At 36.6% G+C, this 21,998-nt stretch overlaps 2 protein-coding genes across 10 annotated transcripts in view; both read right to left on the reverse strand.

The window, feature by feature from the left end:
• LOC113671798 (coiled-coil domain-containing protein 81) lies at positions 1–12,518 on the reverse strand. Of its 3 annotated transcripts, XM_089180505.1 has the most exons (16): positions 12,314–12,518; positions 12,151–12,212; positions 11,735–11,891; positions 10,439–10,695; positions 9,590–9,669; positions 9,040–9,260; positions 4,869–5,154; positions 4,352–4,526; positions 3,787–3,861; positions 3,641–3,673; positions 3,304–3,387; positions 3,066–3,151; positions 2,603–2,681; positions 2,067–2,201; positions 1,090–1,316; positions 1–877 (listed from the first exon to the last, which is right to left on the reverse strand). In XM_089180505.1, the coding sequence occupies exons 1-16, from the start codon at positions 12,390–12,392 to the stop codon at positions 613–615; spliced, it is 2,301 nt and encodes a 766-aa protein (XP_089036631.1). In that variant the 5' UTR covers positions 12,393–12,518; the 3' UTR covers positions 1–612. The 3 variants fall into 3 exon arrangements, with proteins under 3 accessions (XP_089036631.1, XP_089036630.1, XP_089036629.1); XM_089180504.1 differs by lacking the exon at positions 2,067–2,201; XM_089180503.1 differs by lacking the exon at positions 2,067–2,201 and having other exon boundaries at positions 9,040–9,263.
• A 97-nt stretch (positions 12,519–12,615) lies between these two features.
• LOC113671800 (minichromosome maintenance domain-containing protein 2) overlaps positions 12,616–21,998 on the reverse strand; it is a 13,801-nt gene continuing 4,418 nt past the window's right edge. Inside the window, exons 7-23 of one of the 7 annotated variants that reach the window (XM_089180498.1) lie at positions 21,863–21,930; positions 21,662–21,766; positions 21,196–21,305; positions 21,035–21,052; positions 20,612–20,681; positions 20,269–20,322; positions 19,641–19,916; positions 19,175–19,264; positions 18,547–18,725; positions 18,402–18,433; positions 18,092–18,239; positions 17,718–17,863; positions 17,287–17,332; positions 14,403–15,069; positions 13,934–13,997; positions 13,093–13,163; positions 12,616–12,876 (exon numbers count right to left, since the gene is read on the reverse strand). In XM_089180498.1, the coding sequence (XP_089036624.1) occupies positions 13,109–13,163; positions 13,934–13,997; positions 14,403–15,069; positions 17,287–17,332; positions 17,718–17,863; positions 18,092–18,239; positions 18,402–18,433; positions 18,547–18,725; positions 19,175–19,264; positions 19,641–19,916; positions 20,269–20,322; positions 20,612–20,681; positions 21,035–21,052; positions 21,196–21,305; positions 21,662–21,766; positions 21,863–21,930 (2,128 nt within the window). In that variant the 3' untranslated portion in view covers positions 12,616–12,876; positions 13,093–13,108. Of the gene's footprint in view, positions 12,877–13,092; positions 13,164–13,933; positions 13,998–14,121; positions 15,070–17,286; positions 17,333–17,717; positions 17,864–18,091; positions 18,240–18,401; positions 18,434–18,546; positions 18,726–19,174; positions 19,265–19,640; positions 19,917–20,268; positions 20,323–20,611; positions 20,682–21,034; positions 21,053–21,195; positions 21,306–21,661; positions 21,767–21,862; positions 21,931–21,998 lie in introns of those variants that run through there. The other 6 variants (XM_089180500.1, XM_027188053.2, XM_089180502.1 and 3 more) reach the window with 6 other exon arrangements.

The following is a 21,998-nucleotide window of genomic DNA, read 5'->3' on the forward strand; positions in this document are numbered from 1 at the left end:
TTAATCAATGATTGTTTTATTGGCGGTATTTAAAATTGTATCCAAGCAGAGCTAATAAGCTGAACATGCTCGCCATCACACGGTGTGAAGTACGTTACTGAAGAATTAAACTAGAATAGTACTTGTGTGACTTTTCTTGATCCACGAGTTATTCGAGATAATAGTACGTCGTCGGGGCTATCTGGAGGTGGAGCGTGCTAGTGCCTTGGAAACTGTTGTGCTATCATCCACTCTGACATCGACAAGTTACCTCCTTGTAAAGTTTTCATTGTATAAAAGGTAGAGATATTAAAATGTATATCACACGTGCTCCCTCTAAAAAAATCATTTGAGACAAAAAGAAATTAAAAACGATCAAGATAGAAGGAATTTTGATCTGTAAGCGCAAGTAATCGTCCAGTCTTTTCTTCGCCTTCAATTCAAAAGATTTGAGTCCAACCTTTTCGTCACAATCGTATCTTCACAATTGTACAAATAATATTACAATAATAAATAAATAATTCCACACATTTCCAGCAAGGTTAAGGCGAAGAGTTCGTTTTGTTTTCGTGTTTTCCAGTCTGTAGTTTAATCAGTGAAAATTGTTCAAGAAATTCATCCTATAGAGGCGCTCTAAACTATGAGCCTTGATCCAGGTAGGTATCGTGATTCGCTCCACACGTTCGATTCACCGCAGTTCTGGGGTCGCCTGCCACACTGTTTGCACCGGTGATACTTATCGCACTGTTCGTGTATCAGCATGCCAGGACTCTGTGCACGGCGGCGTTCTTCATGTTCTTGATCTTTTTTCCGACACACACTTGCCGCCCAGGAATCTTCCAGTGAACGGCGAACGTCTACGCGCTCTTGGTGGCGAAAGGCGCGGTCCAAAATCATACTGCAGAAAGATTAAGGAAAAATGATTATTAGCCTGCAAGCAAGAACTGAGAAGCAGTTCTTCAAAAGATAGTGAAAGAAAGGAATGCTGATAAAGAAACACTAAAAGCAAAGAAGAAATTTCGATCTCGAGCTGTCTCCATTTTTGATTTCGTAAGATGTTATGTGTTGATCCCTTCTCGAATTTATTGTAATTAGATTTAATAAACTTACTCCCTGCGAGTTCTTTCAAGCATGTCTGATTCCTCTTTCTGATTCCGCAGATCCTTTAGAATAGCATCCCTCTTCCTCTGCGCCACCATCTCGAGCTGCTCTTGATAAAGTTGATGTGCTCGTGTCTTTCTCTCCAACAATTTCTCATCAGTAGCATCAAGCACTCCGAATATAGGCGCCTTTGAGTCTGGTTCCAGAGCAGGGATGGGAAGGGGTTTATAGCGCACCTGTAAAATGCGTTCAATATGATCTCAGGTAGAGGAATTGAAAGAACTGCTTAGTAGCAAAATGGCTAATGGTAACTCCGAGTGTAAGTATTATTATTCTCATTATTATTATCGTTATTATTATTATTATTATTATTATTATTATTATTATCATTATCATCACCATCATCATCATCATCATTATTATTCTCATTATTATTGTTATTATTATTACTATTATTATTATTCTCGTTATTATTATTATTGTGATAGTGCACTTTCTTTGTTTAAAAACAAAGGGCCTAACGAGCCCGACCAGTTCCTGAGGGAAACTGAATTTCTATACATTTTTGTAGGCAAGGACCCAATTGAAGTATTCTCAGTGATACTGGATGAAAATCAATCTCTTGAATGATGAAAACTCCAAGACCAAAAGATCGAAAGGAAGCCAGTCGGCTTTTTAGAAGAGTAATCTGCAAAACAAATCGAAAGACACCACCTCCGGATTGCGTGCTGGTCCGCAGGCTTCCATAAAATTGCTTAAGATAATTACTTCAAATGTCCATGGTAATTGTAAACCAAAATGCTAGCTACTTAACCTGTCTTACGCTAAAAGAAAGACTTCTACACGTTCGTTCTCACTCAACTTCTAGATGCCAAGCTAGTACACAAACTGCTTTCAAAACTCTAAAACTGCTAGCTAACTGAAGCACTGAGTGCTAACACTATCACCCTGCAAATAATTCTAACCACAATAACTATGTACTCTACCATTCTTCCTCCGGGACGTCTCTGCAAACGTAACTCTGCCGTTTGAGAGAACGGCATAATAATCTGCGGCTTTGGCAGAAGCAACAACTCAGGGGATGAACGTAACGAGCAACTCACTCTCTTCCTGACATTAATCTACATGTACACAAAATAAATTCACCGTTGCACTTGATACTAAAAGCACTTTTCGATTTTGTGTCGCTACTAAATAGTATTAGCCCCTCTCAATGTTCCTATGCATCTGATTAGTTAGCGAGGATTGCCCCTACGTCTTCTTGATAAAGGATTGTGTAACGAGTTCAAGGTTCTGTTTTCAAACTTAATGACTATCAAATTTTGTCTGTCAGTACGGTTGTCCATTCTACCTGTCTGCCTGTCCAACTGCCGTTTGCATAGCTAAATAATACCCTAAATTTACCTCTTCCCCTTTTATGGTTATAACAATCATTGGGCTTTTATCTCACAAACTTCACTTCGCCCTTCGAACATTTTTTCCGAGAATGAAAGTAACCAATGAAAACGACTGAAGAATTCACCTGTGCATCTAGCGCCTTGCGGTAGGCGTCACTGCCCATTTTCTTGTCCCTCAAGTACTGCTCTCGTTGTAAAGCCAAACTGAAATAGTGACGGAGGGTCAAAATGTACCCCTAACAAGACAATTATTCTGGAAGCCTTATCATCGCTATTAAATCTCAGATTTTAGAAAGGTTTGACCTTGTGGACTGTCGGGCGAGAGAGAAAGTCAGAGTTATAAAATGTGGCTTACGTCAGTGATTAAAACCTTGGCACGGAACAAGACAATAGCGGTGTATTTCTATGTAGTATGCAAATCATCAAAGAACACAGCGCAAGAAAACCATGGATAGATGACCGCATACATCAAAGTTAACTTCCAAGGTGTTGCTTGTTTTTAAATTCAGTTTTCCTTCTCCTGTGGTCATTCGAACCTTGTTTGTCCGAGGACTTCATAATTGCAAAATAATGTATGTTTTAACTTACTCCTCTGCCAGCTGTACTTGCTCCAGTCTTTCAAGAAATTCCTGCTCCTTCTTCAGTTTACTTAGCTTTTCCTGTTTTGTGAGCACCTGAAAATATGACACAAGCAACAAGCATAGAACATATAAGTTGGACTGAAATCAAACACCCTGGTCATTCTGTAACTCCAGTGTATCTGACTATATGCACTCGAAACAAATAAATGAGGAACCAGCATAACTAAAAACAAACGAACACTCACCTGACCACCCAGCTCTCTGCCGTACTCATCCTGTTTTATGTACCGGGGAGGGGTAAGGGGTCTGTTCTGGAACAAGTAGGACCTCTGCAAGAATCGTAATGTTACATGCGCAATACATTCTTCCAAACTTATTGCGTGTTCGTAACTTATGATAGTACTAACAGCTTGAACAATATTTCATTAACTGAAATAACTTACGACGACAGTCGTGAACTTGACACAAGACTTGTTCAAAAGTTTGATATTTTGGGTAATTACAGCCTGTATATATCTAATCAGTCTTTTAAAGATAACAGAGATTCAAAATATCTAAACAAAGTAGTCAAATAACACTTACAGAAAATTCTGTTGGTCTTGTGCTGAGTTTCTCCTGAAACCAAATTGGAAGCACTCATAAACAAAAGCTACCGGCAAATTCTAGGTGAAATGAAACCTCTACTTATTCACTGTAACTCTAGCAGTTAAATTTTCACATGACAATACCTTGATTGCCTCAGATACTCCAAGATTAAAGGCAGCCACCTTCTGGTTATAATGGCGGTTTTCTAGGTTCTTTCCCTGCAGAAAAATACCAAAAGAAGCACGTTCACACTTTAACCCCTTTGAGCGAAGCGCGCCTACTTTCTCCACACAATATCACCCTTGTATCAAACATTTAGCCACGAGAATGAACAATACGATCACCAACTAGAGAAGCACTTGATTGTCAAACAAATTCTCTTTGGAGGCACTTTAGGAAATATATAGAGAACAGTACGAAGAATATGCATACTGACGTTAGGGTGTAAAGAGTTAGGACATTAAGGTATCCCACAGAGGTTCGAAAAAAGCCCGTACGTTTGCTGTTTATTAACGGGTACCGTCTCTTATATGACTCTTCATCTAGCTACACTCCCCATTAAATGTTTGGAACACCTTCTGCCTTCCCAAGAAAGTGACGAAGCTCTTAAAACTCAGAATAGCAAATTTATTTTCTGCTGGCTGAATAACAGAGTTTAAATTCTTTGAAAAAACTGTGTAATTATTGCTCTATGACTTTTGTGCAAACCTGCTCTTTAAGAATGGCCTCTGAGTCCTTCTGCCGTTGATATTGTTGTAGGAGGCGATCTTCTTCAAGTTCTCGTTGACGCCGCTCCTCCGCAAAGTAAACTGGTACATTTTTCTGAGAACGTTGATGGCAGAGGTAGCACAATTCCTGTCCTGCTCTTTCACTGTGAATACACCTGGTTATCCAGATAAAATAGAATCAGTATTTCAGTTATCTGCTGAGGGTAGTTTCGTTCAGATTAAAAAAAAATTGTAAAAGTTTTACATGTGATGTTCAGTCTTAGTCTTTTTTATTTCATATGATAACGTCATGGTTGTAATCGGAAGGGAAAAAATACATGAATCAAAACTAAATTTGGAAGAAAAATGTTTAGTTATTTCAGTTATCAATCTCTAAATGGAGAAGCAATTCGATATGTAGGGATACACCCGGTAATTTATTTTAACATGCTTTAGAGCAGATTCAGATATGTTTCCTTTTAGACCTGATAAACCAGACCATCAACTGTATAGCATACCTCAATCTAGATGGAGAGACAGGAGACTGCAGAAACTCTCTTCCATACTCAGCAGGGGATTGCTCACGTTTGGTTACCTCCTGTGCAAGACTTCTTCTATTCTTGTGAACAGTAGCTCCTCTGATGCCTCTGGGTGGAGTCGTCTTAGATGGGCTCCTGGGCGGGGGAGTGGGTGGTGTCAAGTTCGCTTCAGGGACACTGTAAATCACCCCAGAGGCTTTGGCAGTTTGAAGAGGAGTACGTGGTCCAGTGGGAGGGGAGAGCCTTGATGCACTTTTTGGAACAGCTGAAAAATGACATGGAAGGTGAGTAAGAAGCTATTAAAACTACAGAAAATCTGAGGGGCAAGTCTGCTAAGACAAAAACGGTTTATGAACATAACAATGAACTTCAGGGTGGTCATTGGGCGTAGGAGATTGCAGAATTTTTTGGTTAAATTTCATAGGCTGCACCAACTTTTAACTCCAAAGTGGAGCCATTATGTAGTAAATTATCCTCTTGTTTTACACTATTCTCCTACTTTCCTAAGTTTTCTTTAATGACAACCATTATTCCCTCATTGCCAAAATGCTTTTTTTTCTCCTCCTTCACCCTCAGGCTATTTTAATAAACCACAGCACATATTTATATGGTTAGATCTTAATGGCATCAAATGTTATTCATTAAGAAAAAAAATCAAGACAAGCATATTCAGTTGACACACATATAAAAGCATCTTAAATTATAATTTTAAAATTTTTTTCCCACTTATTTTGTATTGAAATACAATGTGTATGAATGAAGGGTTTATTCAAAGATATGTAAATTCAAGCAGATATAAGCCCAGAGTTAGATTAAGTTTGTAAATATTTCTAAAATTTTCAACTCCAGTTACTTTCAGTACTAGGAGAAAGTTGTCTTTAGGTTTTTTGTGTTCATCAGCTTCTTCAGATCAAAATGTAAGCTTGCACTTTGCCTAAATGTTCACTGAAGGCAATTACAGTAAACTGTAACTTTGTCTCTTACACAACAAATTAACAATAATTTTTTGCACATCAAAAGAAAGTGATAACAATGTAAGTTGAAAAGAAATAAAATATCTTACACAAAGTTGACTAAATATGGCCTTACTTGACACATAGTGATATTTAAGTGGTGTTGAAAATACACCAGGAGTCCTTGCCAAAAATTTAACTTGATTCAATTTCGTTGCAAACTGCGGAAATGATATTATGTTGATAACCAAAGCTTGCTTTTTGGTCAAGGAAGGAAGTGTTGTTTTGTGGTTATTGTAAACAGCTAGTGCCATTGTAAATCTAAACCATCATTCAAGGCCTGTCAGATTGCAAAACAGCATCTAAAATGGATCAAACCTTGAAGCAGAAGTGTTGAGCAAAGTTAAACATTCTGTTGCTATGGATGGCACCAGAATCATGTGACTTTTTAAATAGTTTATAAGTATAGTTTATATTTAGATGAGTAGTAATAAATCGCCAAACTGATAGCCATGTATCATTGAAAACAGAATTGTGATATGACCGACTTAAAGACAATGAGTGCAATGTCATCAAAAATTTATTAAATATGTCTCCTTTAAAATATTTCTGAAATGCTATAGAGAAAACTGTTAGAAAGACAACATCTATCACCCTAATAAGCAATAATTTTAAACCAGGTTTAAATACTCTACAAAAGAAAAAAAACATTGATCGAGAAATTGAAATAAAAATTACAAAATAAAATATTCTGTCAAAGGTTTTGAGCATAAAACATGAAATATTGAATGATATATTATTTAATTGGCTTGAACTTCACTTATCAAAAATTAATCTTTAGAACATAAAAGTGAGTGTCCTGTATTACAAAAAGTAAAAAGATTTAAACTGTTCAAGAGGATTACACAGCCACCACCTTAGCATATCTCAACTAGGTTTGTTGTTTAGATTATTTTCATTACACTAAGTATCCTTGCATTAATTCAAAGCTACCACAAGCCATGAATCTGGCACAAAACAGTGAGGAATAACGACAAACTTTAAGCTTCTCACTCGAACAAAATGGGCTAAAACTCAGAACATATGTCACATGTCTGGCAATTAATCATTTTGAATCACCAGCTAAAGAACAGGGAAAAGAAGAACAATTTTATACTTCGAATTGTTTAATATAAAAGATACATGTATATATCACACTATTTAAGAAAATATAAGCATTTCAAGAAACCTCATCAACTAACATGGAACAGAAGATGAAAGAGATTTCATGCTTTGAAACATACTGTGAAACCTACTTTGTGCTATTTTTGTTTCTTTAAATATGTTTTTGATTTTATATAAGATCTGAATTATTTCAAGAACAAGACAAATCTTTTAAAGTTGAAAATAAATCAAAAAGTTGTTCTCTGGATCCAAAACATTTAATTGACTTAAGATTTTTTGGTGCATGTTTGGAAATCTGAGTTATGGCCACCTTTTTCTCTAAAAGTAAACCTGATGTGGTCAATTCCTTGTTCATTGTCTCACCCACAAGTAAAACTATGATTCACTTCATTTACAATGTTTACAATTGCACGATTTCCTTGAATTGAAAAGATTAATTCCAAAACTGTTTGGCAAAACACAGTGGACAAAAAAATTGGTTTGGGGTCACTGTTTCATTGATACAAAAAGTTAATAAAACTCAAAAAAGAAAAACTAACATTTCAATTAGTATTAGTATATTCTCTGAAAAATTCAGAGAATCATAAATAGTCCTTGGTATTGAATATTCAACTTCAGTTGGGCAAACTAGATCAAACAGTTTTCAAGAAGTATTGTTATAGCATTGCATGAAGTATTACTCATTGATTAAAAAAAAATTGAAAGTCAAAAATTGAAAAATACTCAGTGATATGTAACGGAAAATAAAGATCTGAAATACAAATTTAAGTAAAACAAGTTTCAGGTAGTAAGTTTGTCTTAGTTTAACTAATAATAACAAAAACCAACTTGCCACAAGAAAGATGTCCAATTAACACAGCAACAGTAACTGTGTTCTTTAGACATGCCTTCACTAACTATCAACTGACCTGTTTTAGTTTCTTTGTCACTGTGATTACCATCATCTACACTTTCACTATTGCATGCAGTGCCAGTTACAAATAGATTGTACCGACTGTATTTGCTTGTATAGTTGTCTTTGGATGGATGATCCAGTAAGTTATAAATTCTTGAAAATGTACTCATGAGACTGTTGTAAGCATTAGAACTAGGTTTTTTGGAGTAGGCTGGCATCTTTGAAACAAAATAACCTTGAATGTTTATGAAGGGTTTCACAACTCAATTGTGTAGTTACTTCACAATATCCAAGAAAATATTAGAAACAGTATGGTAGCCATACTCACTACTGCATCTTTTCTACCATAAGTCACACTTTTGGCTTCTTAAACACTGTACACTGTTGCTATGAGAGCATAAAGTTTATAAAAAATTCATCACTTGAATGACTTCAAGGTTACTATTATTAATTAGGCAAAGCTTCAAATTACAGGAGGACATCACAAACCAGCAATATCATTGGAGAGACATGGAATCCACAATAGACCAGAAACTGCCACTAATTAACCTCATGCAGAGTATTTTACGTACTTTTAGTTTCTAATTTGTTAAGTAACCTATGGTCACTGTTTTGCCAATTGAAATCAAACATTTCATTTTCAGCAGGTTGTTTTGTTTGGTTTTGGTGGTGACACGTATGAATTGGAAGAATTTATTTACTAGACGATACCATAATTATCATTTACTGCCTTCTATTCGATGTTTAAAACATTTTGGGGGAAAAAATTATCCTTATACTGAAAATTTCAATCGATAAAAACTCTGTAAATCTGCTGTGGTTTATTAAGGGTCAATGTTTCATACTAAAAAATATAAATGAAACATTTTATAATCATGGAAAAAATAAAAATGATATTCTCTGTTTAAACTAAATAATTAATGAGGTTGTCAATCTCACTACCATTCTAACATCAACTTGTTAGCAAACTGCAGGTACATGTACCTGGGAGGAGTAAAGGACAACAGCTGACCAGTTTGGGAATCAATCTAGGATGGGGGAGATGCTCAGACCATATGAACCCACCATGGACATTAAATGAATATTAACACATTCTAACAGTCAATATTTATTTTTTTCTCTCTGAAAATAGGCTCACCTTCCTCTTCTGTGGGTTGTTCTTGCTCTCCTAATTGTGGATCCACAACTAGTGTGGACCCTTCCTCTACCTGTTCCTGGGGCCTTTCTTTATCAGGGGTGGTGACCTCTTCCCTGACACCTTCACCCTGCCCATTATCCTCTTCATCCTGTTCTGTTATGGTGGGCATTCCTTCTTTGCCAGTGCTTTTTCCTGGGCTTCCACTATCCCCTGGAGTAATCCTACAGCAATGGATAAAATAAACTGTTATACTCAAACTAAAATACCAAAAATTTCCACAGACCACAGTTCATGCAACAAATTATTATTAATCATTTTAAGAAAAAAAAATATCTAAGTAATTCATCTCAACGTTGATTTGCAGAAAAGCTACTACCATTACAACAAAGAAAGAGAGTCATGGCTTTTGAAAGAGTTCAAGTTTATGTTATCCAGAAGATTATAAGAATAGGATACCATTAACAACCACATTTGGCCAATCATACACAGTCATTTAAAGTTAAAACTTGCAGTTTAAAATGAATCACTGCCAAAATTTAAGCTCACCAACCTTGGTAGAACTAGAGTGTTGCTGGTATGTGGCCGTGGACTAACAGGCTCTGACAAAACAGAATCTGCTGTTCCTGGTCTCTGTAAGATAAGATCAGAATTTTTTATTGGAAACAACAGAAGGGATCTCAGAAGCACAATGATCTATGTTAATTTAGTCTATTCCAAGTCTAAGAGAGTTTCTCTAAGGTAGAGCAAAGATGTTTAAAAAGCATAGCATAAAGCTAATCCAGATTTAATTGCCATGCATGATATGGCTATGAACGTCTTTGCAGGCAGCTACACAAGGATAAGTGTTACTCCACTTTTTGAACAATGCCATTATCAGAGTGACAGCATTCCTAGGTGACCATCATTTGTACAATACCTTGATTTAAGGCAAGTAATTTTCCCTGATACTGAAATGTTGCAACCTAAGTTCCACAAACACCTTATCCATTTCATTAATAATTTCTAATATATCTGTATTAATGATATTGTTGTGCATGATATTCTTCAGCAAATTCTTGGTGTTTTATGGATTAGTTTTTCAAGAACTAACTTCCCATAATGTGATCTCCATAATGCAGCCCACTTCTGTAATCAACCACATCCTATAGACTGATAGGCCTCTTCATATTTCAGGTGATTGCTTTCATGTATACAAGGTTTAACTTTACAGTATGACACTTCACCACATTATATTACTCAACCCTTCAAAGAGCACATTTAAACAGTACTTACATTGGACAGCGCATGAACTAGACTACCAGAACCATCCATGCTCCTTACGAGGTTTAACTTTACAGTATGACACTTCATCACATTATATTACTCAACCCTTCAAAGAGCACATTTAAACAGTACTTACATTGGACAGCGCATGAACTAGACTACCAGATCCATCCATGCTCCTTAGGAATTCTTTGTAGAACTTCATTTTCACTTTGGAATCTCTTATTGAAAGCCGCCCAATCCCTGAAAAATGGAACTCTACATTCCTTTTTGCCTGTACAGATCTACTCAGAGCCTGAAGGACTTCCTTTACACAGCTTTCTACAGTGTCTCTGTTAAATGGAGTCTCATTTGAAAGAGCAGCAAAATTAAGCTGTACCACTGGAATTTGACCTACCATACAAAAAAAAAAAAAAAAAAAATATATATATATATATATATATATATATATATATATATATATATATATATATATATATATATATATATATATATAAATGTGGAGATGGAGTCAACCCTGGCATAACATAGTCAATGCTGTGGTAGAAATAAATTATAGAAATATTAATATAAAAGTGAATAAGGGAAATTTATGTTCTTAACAGTATTCTGCCCTCACCAAAAATGATGTAAGTCAGGCAACAAAAAATGAGTGAAGCACAATTTTTCAGTGACAGATAATAAGTCTTATTTTGGCTTCAGTGATTACTGGGGCAAAGATGCTAATTTTTCAAGGGAAAAAGGCAAATTAATTCATAGACACATATCAAGGATGACTAAATCCAATTGGGAAGTGGGGGTTCAAAATATGTCATTTAGAGAGGGGAGGATTAGAGCAATTTGAACTTGTCTTCCCTCCAGAAATAGAAATGATCCCTTAGGCTTGTCTCAAAAGAAAACTATACTGAGCAAGGGAGAGCCATAAAATTTCAAAAGTTACACAGGAATCTGATATTTGAGTCATGCTGTAGAAATGCAATGTTACCAAAAAAAATATGTGAAGTGCCTACTTAAAATTTCCATATGCAAGTTAACTGAAAAAAAATCAATGTATACATGCTAAAAGTCTAAGTAGCTATAAATAAATTGATTGCAAAATTAGGTGAAAGCAATATTTTCTGCTCTGATGCTGCTCCAAATTAAAACACTTTGTAGCTACACGACACAATCCTTGTGAAAAGCATTAATAATTATAAGATGACATAAATCCGTTTATATTTTGATATCAATACGGAAGGTTGATGTAGCAAAGCAGTTTACACAAGTTGAATAAAAGTGCTCTCCACTTTCACAAGGTTCTAATAACGTGTTAATGAAGTTTTAACTCTCTCGCACCATATAGAGTAAATAACGAATATTTAACTCAGCAGGCAACACCTACACCCCACAAAGAAAGAGAATGCAATCCAAGCTATTGATATAATTAGTTTACCGGTGGTGTGATGTTTGGTGTAATTAAGAGCGTGAGTCATCGCAAACTTCTCGGACAACATGAAAACTGGTCTCTGGATCTGAATGTATTTATTATTTCCAACGTCCAGCTTTTTTTGCGAGTAGGTGAAGATACCGAGGCCTGGCACACATACACCCTGCAGGAAACATAGAAGATTCTCTTAGACCCTTTCTCAAACAAAGTTGGAATTTGCGAAATCAAACAGGTGACCACAGAGTTTACATTTTCTACACGATCTTCGGTAGTTAATCTGTTTAAAGGTAATTTTATATGTATTTTACAACGATTAAAAAAAAAATCCCGAAAGAGAAATAAACCAGCGATCTGCGCGGAAAGAAAACATTCCATTGCACGTGCAAGAAGACAAATTGTTACAGCGCAGAGTTACAACTAACCTTTTGAAGAGCCATTTGTTTCTCGATGAATCTTGACACATTGTCCCACACATTAACAATATCTGAGACATAGGGGCAAGAAAAGTGAAACAATTACAGCGGGAGAAAATAACCAAACAAGGACGCAATTATAAGTTAGTTTTCGATTTTCATATTGACTTACCTTCTTCTGTCAGCTTCGGTATTGCTGAATATCGATTCTTTCTGGCCTCAGAGACCAGGCCATACATTACCTCAGCCATTTCGGCTCCACGTGCTGAGGTTTTACTCAATAGTGACAAGTTTTTATCTCAAAACATCTGCTTTACAGAGAACAAACGCGAGTCGATAAGTGCCTTCGATTGCGGTACATAATCGTTACCATGACGACAACGCTCGGCCAAATGGCCAGCGGAATATTTCATTAGCTAGTGCCAGGTCTCGATCAGGGTACACAGGATGAATGTTGCAGACCAACGTAGCACATTTTTCCAAGTTTCCATGTATCTTTATTCAATTGTGCGAACATTACGAAAACAAAAATGATTTTCATTTTCAAATTTTTCGTCAATTCCACCATAAAAATTACATTCGTTCTGCACTGGCGGAGTGTTATATTCGGCAATATAAAATCTTAAAAAATCACTCCTCGTGCACAAACACTTTGAATGGAGAATAGTGACCATCTTTGAAAGTAGAGCAAAATCGCCGAATTCTTTCTTGAATTTGCTCCATCCTGATATCATTCTACCAAAAGACAAAAATAAAGTAGAAAATAGATAAAAATTGGACAACTGAAATCACTTTTTTATCACCCATTATAATGCAAAGAGATGACTAAACCATTGTGGCACTGTGATAAATTGTAGACAAATAAAATTGGAAAACCTTGATGATATTGTCATATTATGGTAACTGGTAGATAGATTTGAATACTTCCGAAGCGTGAGTCACTCGACTGACCTTTGGACCAAAAAATTCAGCGCCATCCGAGCTGGGAGAAGGAGGATCCACTGGCCCGAGACCCGAATAACCTGTAAGGTAGCAACATCGGAAAAAAGTACTTTTCGATTAATTAGAAACCAAATCCAACGGCCAATTATTAAAATTGAAAAAAACATATCACAAAGAACCAGCGAGAGCTCGAGTGAAATCAAACATACGGCCTGAAGAGAAGGAAAAACGTAATTCCGGTTTGTCTTCGGCACTCAACTGAAAATTGCTCTCCGTCTCCTCTTGCTCCACGGGAGGCGATGTGAGAACTAGTTTGCTACAATCAGACTAAGTCAACCACTGACTACACAGTTTCAATCGAGTCTTTGAAGTAAGCAAGAGTTTAAAGTAACACCAAACTATTTATATAACCACTTATATGATCTCATCTTGTTTAAAGAAGTTCTCCGTCGCTTAGAGGCGGTTGAGCGTTCTTGCAAAGGGTTTTCATTGGTCCATTGTACCATTTAGGTTTTTCTTTGATTACATAATGTGAATTTTTCAAGTTTTGGGACAAACTTTTTAGCTCTGCTTCTCAAGAACCCAGGTCATTTATAGTCATACTTGTTGCCAGATAAAGGGAGTACTCAGAATTTTTCATATTTCCATGGCTAATATTTTCATTACAGGCTTGACTCTTATGATTTTAGTTTTTCTCTTCTACATGTAAAATGAAGTATTATACTGAATTGTATCGTTCGTGAATGAAACAAAGAGCAAACTAGAAAACGACAGCAAATTAAGGGCAGAGCTGTGGGGACAACGTGGGCCTAAGGAGGGCCATCTGGGGAGCGAAATTGCATCATATTACCGTATTTCCATTTTATAGAGTCCTCGTACAGGACAATGGCCATCACGGCGTCCTCTTCTGAAACCTTCGAGTAAAACAAAAACGATTTTCTATCGTTGTATTTTAGGATTTACAGGGGCTGAGGAAAACCACGAATAACCCGGTTGGAAAATGTTAATTTTTTCACATTTGAAAAATTAGTTTATGCAACTATTCATTCATTGGTATTCATGTATCAGATAAAAAAAATTAAGATAGTTCTTTCCGCGTGTAAAGCTGGGGAAAAAGAAGTTTCTTAAACAAAGAAAATGAAGAAAACTTCTACTACAGGTTCCGTGGAGGTTCTGTCATTTTGGAAATTTTCGCTCAAACATCATCAGTCCAAAATCACGGAAAAATTCCACCGGTTTCAAGCCGACTGACTCTTCCAGCAGCTTCTTGCCCCAATTGGTATGACGATCTTTGTGAAAGGTGCAGAAAATGAAATCACCTTCTATTTGCTCGCATGCTCTCCTCAGCTGTTCAACAACGTGTACTTGGAACATGACTGGGTCTTCTGTGTAAATAGATGCCACCCAATGCATGTGCTTTACTCGGGGCGATCGCCGACCATGAGCGAACGATTTCGGTAGCACGCCAGTGGAGCAGTCGTTTGCATCTCGGTCCGAAAAGACGCAGTCACCCTCTTCGAAAATGCAATCGATATTGGATCGGAGAGCTTCGAAAGGCTCCCAGTCAACGACGATCGTACGGCCTGGAAACATGTTTGCCACTGAATCGTTCAAAATAAAATTGTAAAGGAAAAGTCTTGAACAGGCTTTCACTTTCAAATCAAAAGTACCAGCCACGGCTTCCAGATGATGCGGTTTCAAAGTTTCTCTGTTCACGTAGAAGGCCAAGATGTCTCGCTCAAACAAGGCGGTGTCGCCGTACTTCTTCTGAATAGAAAGACGCTCGATGTTGTCGGATTTAGTCGTGAAGCGTTCTCGGCAGACTTTGGGATATTCTTGTCGTATATGCTTGTGAATGGCGTCGATTAAACGGGTACTCAAGCCCAATCCACGGAATCTGGGATGAATCCTCAAGCCTTGACTTATGAAAGTCTCGCCTCCGTCAACGATGTGAATAGCTCTCAGTCCAACAAGCTTTTCACCATACTGAGCAACAAAAATAGTACGGTTCGGTTTGGTCAGCCATTGATGAAAAAAGCAAGGAAAGTAGTCATGGCCGTTGTAAATGCCTTCCGACATTTCTAGGACGGCTGCAAAGTCGCTCGACACTGCTTTTCGAATAGTTATTTCCTTCATAATTTTCTCTACTCGGCAGCTAATCAAGAAAACGCTATCGAGGGTGAAACTAGGAAGAGGTTGTTTACGGTAACATATTTAAATTGTTTCTCGTGAGAAAAAGTAACTATTACTGGGAACAGACACAGGTGATAGAAACGTAAAACGTTAATTCCAGCAAAACAATTACTCATAAAGCAGTTTTCAACAATGCTTTCTGATAGTTTGTAATTTAAAATTATTATTAGACTTCAGTCCCGTCCCACGTAAAAACAAGAGGGTGGAAACTGTAAACAACAATTCGGCGAGAAAAATAGAAATTAAAAATGATGAAAAAATAAAGAGGAAAAAATATGTTTGTGAGCTTTGAATGTTTGAGAAATTTGTTCGACAAAGGCTATTTATTTGCATATACTCGAAAACTTAACTTAAAAGTACACCGATCCTGATTTCACTTAAATACTTATATCTTCTGTCGGGTGGTATACTTCGAATTGGTCGGGCTCGCCTTTTCACTTCACTATCAGAAGACACTTAGGTTGACGGGGGACGCCAAATCACCCTCTCACGATGTCATTTCGTCGGTCTTCAGTTCAGCATTGAGAAGTCAACCAAAAATAACATCATTTCATAGAATTAATGCGAGCCGCTTAAAATGTACTTGGAGGACAAAAGCTCGGGTTTACGAACGTTAATGAAAATGCTTTGTTACAGTTGGCACTCCTCTGAGGAAACACACGGCTGCTTCTCACGAGATTTACTACTTCTGCGCGGACTTACGATCATTTTATTCAGTTTACAGTTATGAGTTTAGGAAGCCACATTATTGGACAATCAAAGTCATCCAAAATGTCGTGAAATTTTTAGTGAAAAACGCGTCAACCCAGTGGTTCCGCCTCTTCGGTAAACAGTTTTTAATAGCAACTTTTGCTTAAAAAGAAATTGCTGCCACGTTAATTTAAAAGGCAAAAATTCGACTTTCAGGCACCAAAGCCCACGTATTTACTACACCTACACAATCAATACTATCACTTTGGCCGGCTCCACAGCCTTTTCTCTCCAATAGATGTTCGGTAAATTTTGTAGAACACGTCAAAAAGAGCTTTCCTCAGTTCTCGTTTCCTGTCACATAAACAAATTTGTTACTTTGCTGTCAATAAGCCGTCGATGAGCTGCGTGCCTTTATGCCAGCTACCTGTGCTAAAATCAATGAATCTGTTTTATTTTATTTTTTTTAATACTTTAAATCAGGATCGGTGTCAATAAAGTTTCTGTGCGTGACTTAAGTCTTGATGACGGTGGTAAATTTTATTCACAAATTAAATCTCATGAAACGAATTGTTTTCAAGAATCTTTCTAGGAGTATCGAAAGCAAAAAATCCCATGGTGACATAATTTGGGCAGGATAGCAAAGCGACTACCTAATGTGACAAGTATGATTAAAAAGTACGTAACAAGAATATTTCAGACACGGTTCCCCTATGAGACTGTTAAGGATCAGAAGAGCTTGCGTTTTCGGTCAGTCTCAATTTTTCTTGAACATTTTGTCCGTTAGTCTAATAAATATCGAAATAATTGAAGGTGAGATTCATTCAGTTATAGGGTGGAATCTATAAAATGTGATCAAAACTTAATTTGTGAAATATTCTAAAATGCTTCCCCGAATGCTTCCTGACTTTCTTTTTAAAAGTTTTTCGCACCTCACAAGATTTACCTTTACCGAACTTCTCATTGCCATTCAGACAGATACCACCGTCAGTTCAGATGTCCAATAACAGAACCACGTCATCATCGACGTTATGAGCACGTGTTCGTGAAATAGAATTCATTTTTTTGTGTTTGTTTGTAAAACAAAATAAAACACGGTTCTACAAAAACAGTAACCGTTTTTTCAATCAAACCACTTTTCCGCACCCCCTCCCTACCCAACCAAAGTTCGCTCTGATACAGGAAACAATCGTAGAATATGGTGGAGCGTCCATAGTCTTTCGGAGCTAATAACACCATTGAATCGGAGTCAAACATGAGAAAAACATAATTGCATCCTCTCCCCACTGGACAAGACCGTCCCCGATTAGATTTGCTTACCTCTGAACGAAGTGATAACTTGGCATGAGCAATGGCCAAACTGGTCCTGGAAAAGAAAGAAAGGGCAGGTTAAGAACAACTATTTGCATGTACTCGATAAACAAAGGTAAAACGGTATAAATACTTTTAAAATACCGGAAATAAAAGGAACGAAGAGAACTGGAGGAATCAGACTGACAAAAGTAACGACAGCAGTAAAATTCTATGTAGGTAATTAGAATAATAACTCTATATAGTTTAATCAATAATAGAAGCAGGGGAATATAGTGTATCAGTAACGAAGTCATAAACACCAAAGTGGAAAGGAGGGCGGTGAAGCAGGAACAAAACTCAGATTACACACAAACTGTAAATCACAACTGGGTTCTGCAAAGAAATTAAATCTAGTGACCTTGAGATGGGTACAAGGAATCGATACTGGCTAAACTTACAGATGTTGTAAAGCAGAAGAAGGAAAGTCTGTGCCAACCGTTGAAAGAGAGTTTTTGGTTCGCCTACTTGCCAAATAATACCCTTGAATAAGATCCTGTGCTGCCACTGTGAGGCTAACGTGTTTTTGCCCAGCATGGTGAAGGAACTGAAGAAAGAAATTCAGAAGACAATTACAGCTACACACAAGTTACACTTTTGCATTGAACCACTGGACTTGGACGTGGGTACGAATGGATTCTCGTTCTCGTTTTAAAATTGTTTTTTCTCGTTAATTAATGGCTGTTTTTACCATTGTTACGTTTCTGACTTAATCTGATGCTAAAGGAACATATCTCAACAATGACATACACGGTATCAGAACAACTCACTTTACCTGGCTCATTTCCTCGTCACTAATGAACATGACATCTTCATCCTCTTCATGATCTATGGCTTTCCTTAACACTTCTTCGCACACTGACTCATCCGAGTTTTCAAACTGCTCCGCTGATCCACTCAAGTTAAACACTAATGAAAACTGACTACAGGTAGAAATGATATCTCAATGGGATGTTACGTAAAACCAGGACAGATTAAAAATGTTGAGGTATAGGAGAAGACAGGTGGTTCAAAATTAGAAGTGCAATCCTAACATACCATACATTCACACATAAATCACACTTATCCTGCCTGCTTGTACTTACTCTACAAAGACCCTTGGCAAAGTTGAACATTCCTGCGAAGAGCGAAAGGTTAAAATATCATTTTCAGGAAAAGAAAGAGATGGAGTTGGCAAAAAGGGAAAGACAATTTAATAACTACACGTGAGCAAGAATTGAATAAACATGCCTTTACTGAGAGACCCATGTTTAACACAGGATCATCATCAGGGACTGCATGATGACTGGATTTCTGTGATGGTTCAGAACACACCCAAACACTACTGGTTAGTGGCATGGTGACCTGGCGACCTTGATAAGACCCAAACTTTTCGGGTACCTTCACTGCCATACATCCATTCTCTAAAGCTGGTGAAGAGGAAGTCCAAAAAAGATGTAACTACCAGATAGTCTTAGATATCTTTAACAACTCATCACCAAGATAGAACATTTAATTTGAATGGAGATCAAAATGAAGAGTAATACACTAAGCTTGCATGAAATTTCATGGTCAAAACTTGCAAAATCAGTGGTGTTACTAGCTGAGATAGGACTTAAGGGGGACATTTCACATGGTGATGTCATGTATGCATCTTTCCACCAATAGATCATACGTAAGAATCAATAAAAATGCAGACTCAGCAGACTAGATAAATCCACTTAGCAAACAATCTTTTAACTTGTTTATAATAATCGATGGGAGGACACTTCACTGATATCTTGAGATTATTCAAAATCATCAAAATTTAAGCAGTGCTTTATGTTTGATTCAAGCTTATTAAGTACAACCAAGAGAGAATGATGTTCATAATTTATACCACATTGAAGCTTATCCTTTTCATCTTTCTTTAAGACAGCTGCATTAGGAATCAGACAAACACCATCAGATGCCAGAAAGATACATCCAGCTGAAGCAAAGGAACAAGAAAAAAACAATTATCATTACTAGGCAGATGAATAAACCACAAAGTGCACTTTTATCTTCTTTTTTTTTTACAAGAAAACCTAGTGATACAGCTCTGTACCCCTACCACATGGGGAGCAGGTCTGACCTGCCTTCACCCTGCCCCCCCCCCCCCCGACCCTTCTTGGGAAATAAGTTTCATTACTGAGAATATCCTAATTTTGAAACCCCATTCTCTGTGGAAATGTAATTGACTCTCTTTGAGGAAGGAAAAGATATATCTTCTTGTCACCTTCTTCTAACCCCACACAATTTTGGAATTTTAGAATGTAAGTTTTACCATAACATCTATCTACAAAGCTTCTTTGTGTTAGCCTCACCATTAATCATAAATGTGCCTGAGCCAAAAGGATCCCGGCAACAGGATGGGAATAAATCACTTGGAGGGGAATAAACAAGCATTCTCTTTGCAAATGATGCCATGTAAAGAAATAGCCTTTGAATCCTAAGAAGGTCATCAGCAATAACAAGCAAGTGAAGATGCCTTGAGTTTGCTTGTTTAGTATCTTCAGGGCAATCAGAAGAGTGAAGAAGCAGTAGGGACATGAGCAAGAACATTTTTAGATGAAAGAATGTTCCAGGTGGTGTCACAGATGCTATGAGAGAAATAAGAAGATGTGCACCATGTACTGGATAATTATTGTTCTCATGTTTTCAACTAGTCTGTGGTTAAAAAAAATCTACAATTTCAATTTTTTTCTCCACATTAAAATTACCCCCATCCTCAAAAAAGACATTCATCTGCAAGTGTACTGTATCAGTCTTAAAAAGAACTTTACTGTCAACTTGACTGATTATTTCTCTTGAAGGTCTGATTACTTGTTGAAAATGCTGCCTAAAGTCTGAAAACAGTATCATATTTCCCTCTTGTTGAGGGACCAAAATCAGCCAGAGCATTCTCAAGCTAAACTGGTCATAAAAAAAGCAGTTAATAACAGTTTAAAGTACCTCCAAAGCAATATGATAGACTGCTTACAAAACTCCATGCTGAGCTCCCTCTGTCTATTTCAAAAATAAAAGAAAATAATGTTATTTATTCCATGAAAGAGTGTAATTATAGTTTTCTTTGGTTAATGAGTTAACTGAGTTAGGTAACATATCTGATGAACTCTTTGTGGAAAAGGAAATAATAACAAGTTTGTGTCTCATGGCAGTTATATTGTATAGAGTACATATCTACAGCAGTTGATGTAGTAGACTTGAAATAAAGACTGCAATATATTCATGATTGTCAGTCCTTACTTGCAGTACTTCCAGGTATGTATCTGATAGCAAAATATAATAGCACTACCTTTATGAAGCATTTCTATTCTATTTGGCAAACTGGAGGGTAGCAGATTCAAGAAAGGACTAGAATTCATCTAAAAGACAAATTAAAATAAACATGTGGTGCATAATTTATAAACAACAACTCTGAAAATAAGGCCCAAAATGCCTTCTCCAATTATCTTATAATGGCACAATGGCTTCAAAAATAATTTCGAGATTGATTTCAGAAGAAAACTTTCTTAAGCTTCAAAACAGTCCAAATGCCATTTATGACTTAATAAACCAAAATCATGACATGCAAAGAAAGTGGGGTGGCTGCCACCACAATAAGTATCACACATAAATCTGAACTTTTACTGCTAATGAAAATGCACTAATAAACAACTATTCTCAAATCAACTACCAGCAACTGGTAATTTATCAGTTGTTCACAATTTAGTCTTACCTTCTCTATGTTGTTTGCCTGTAAAAAATTTAATAATTAGAATAAGTGACAACAAAGAAAAATTTATTGTTCAGGCAAGAAACATCAAAACATAACAAAGTGTAAGGGAATTTTTATGGCAAATGAGTGAAGATAGTTGTCAACATCATTAACAGGTGTACCTCAAACACTGGAGTACAATGAAGTTGCAGAGAAGAACTATGAATTTCACATGAGGGTAAAAGAACAAATGAGCAGTAACAGCCAATCTGAACCTCCCTGATGAGTTCATCTTTAAGAGGAAATAAGAGAAAAGAAAAGAATTAATACCCTGGGAATCAACTAGCATGTATATGATGTTCACAAACATGTGGATTAAATATGCAGTTTAATTAATCCATGTAGTTAAACTGAAAACAATCCAAACTAATACATGCAATAAATTGGAGGCAGCATAACCTTGGAGAGATTTTTTGTGCTGGGTTTTAAACCAATCACCCAGGATTAGTGAACAAATATCTTAATTTCTGCTTACTACTTAAGGTTGTTTTTCAAGTGCTATAAGCTCTACCCCCTAGTCGTGAAACAATCAACTAGTTCCCTCCACCCTGTAGGAATTATAATTTTTCCTCTTTACTCTTTGCTCACCTCGGACATAGATTGGGATGGTTTGGTAAAATTTTCCACACCCAGTGTTGATCCAAAGTTTCCTGTCTACTGTTAATGGTGATATGACTTGAACAATGCATTTATCTAGTGATGAAAAATAAACCAATGAAGAAAAAAAATTGAGAAAAGAAACATTTCAAATTCCCCTATTAAAGGAAAGGGTAACATTATATGTATTACCTGCTAAAGTACGGCAAGTAACATCTTCAAGTAGAGAGCATCCACAGTATCTACACACAAAATCACTCCTACCAAAACACAATGTAGACCATTTTAGGTAAATATGAGTTAGAACAAGTAAATCTTAATTCAAAGG

Source organism: Pocillopora damicornis, chromosome 8, assembly GCF_964200805.1.
Source record: "Pocillopora damicornis chromosome 8, jaPocDami1.2, whole genome shotgun sequence".
Lineage (NCBI taxonomy): Eukaryota > Metazoa > Cnidaria > Anthozoa > Scleractinia > Pocilloporidae > Pocillopora > Pocillopora damicornis.

Bases quoted from the DNA above. Each gene is read 5' to 3' on its own strand.
- LOC113671798 (XM_089180505.1), bottom strand. From the start codon at position 12,392: ATGGCTGAGGTAATGTATGGCCTGGTCTCTGAGGCCAGAAAGAATCGA. The intron at 12,213-12,313 runs GTAAGTCAATAT...CCTATGTCTCAG, and splicing joins ACCGAAGCTGACAGAAGAAG to ATATTGTTAATGTGTGGGAC. The intron at 2,202-2,602 runs GTGAATTCTTCA...GTGTACATGTAG, and splicing joins GCAAGGCGCTAGATGCACAG to ATTAATGTCAGGAAGAGAGT.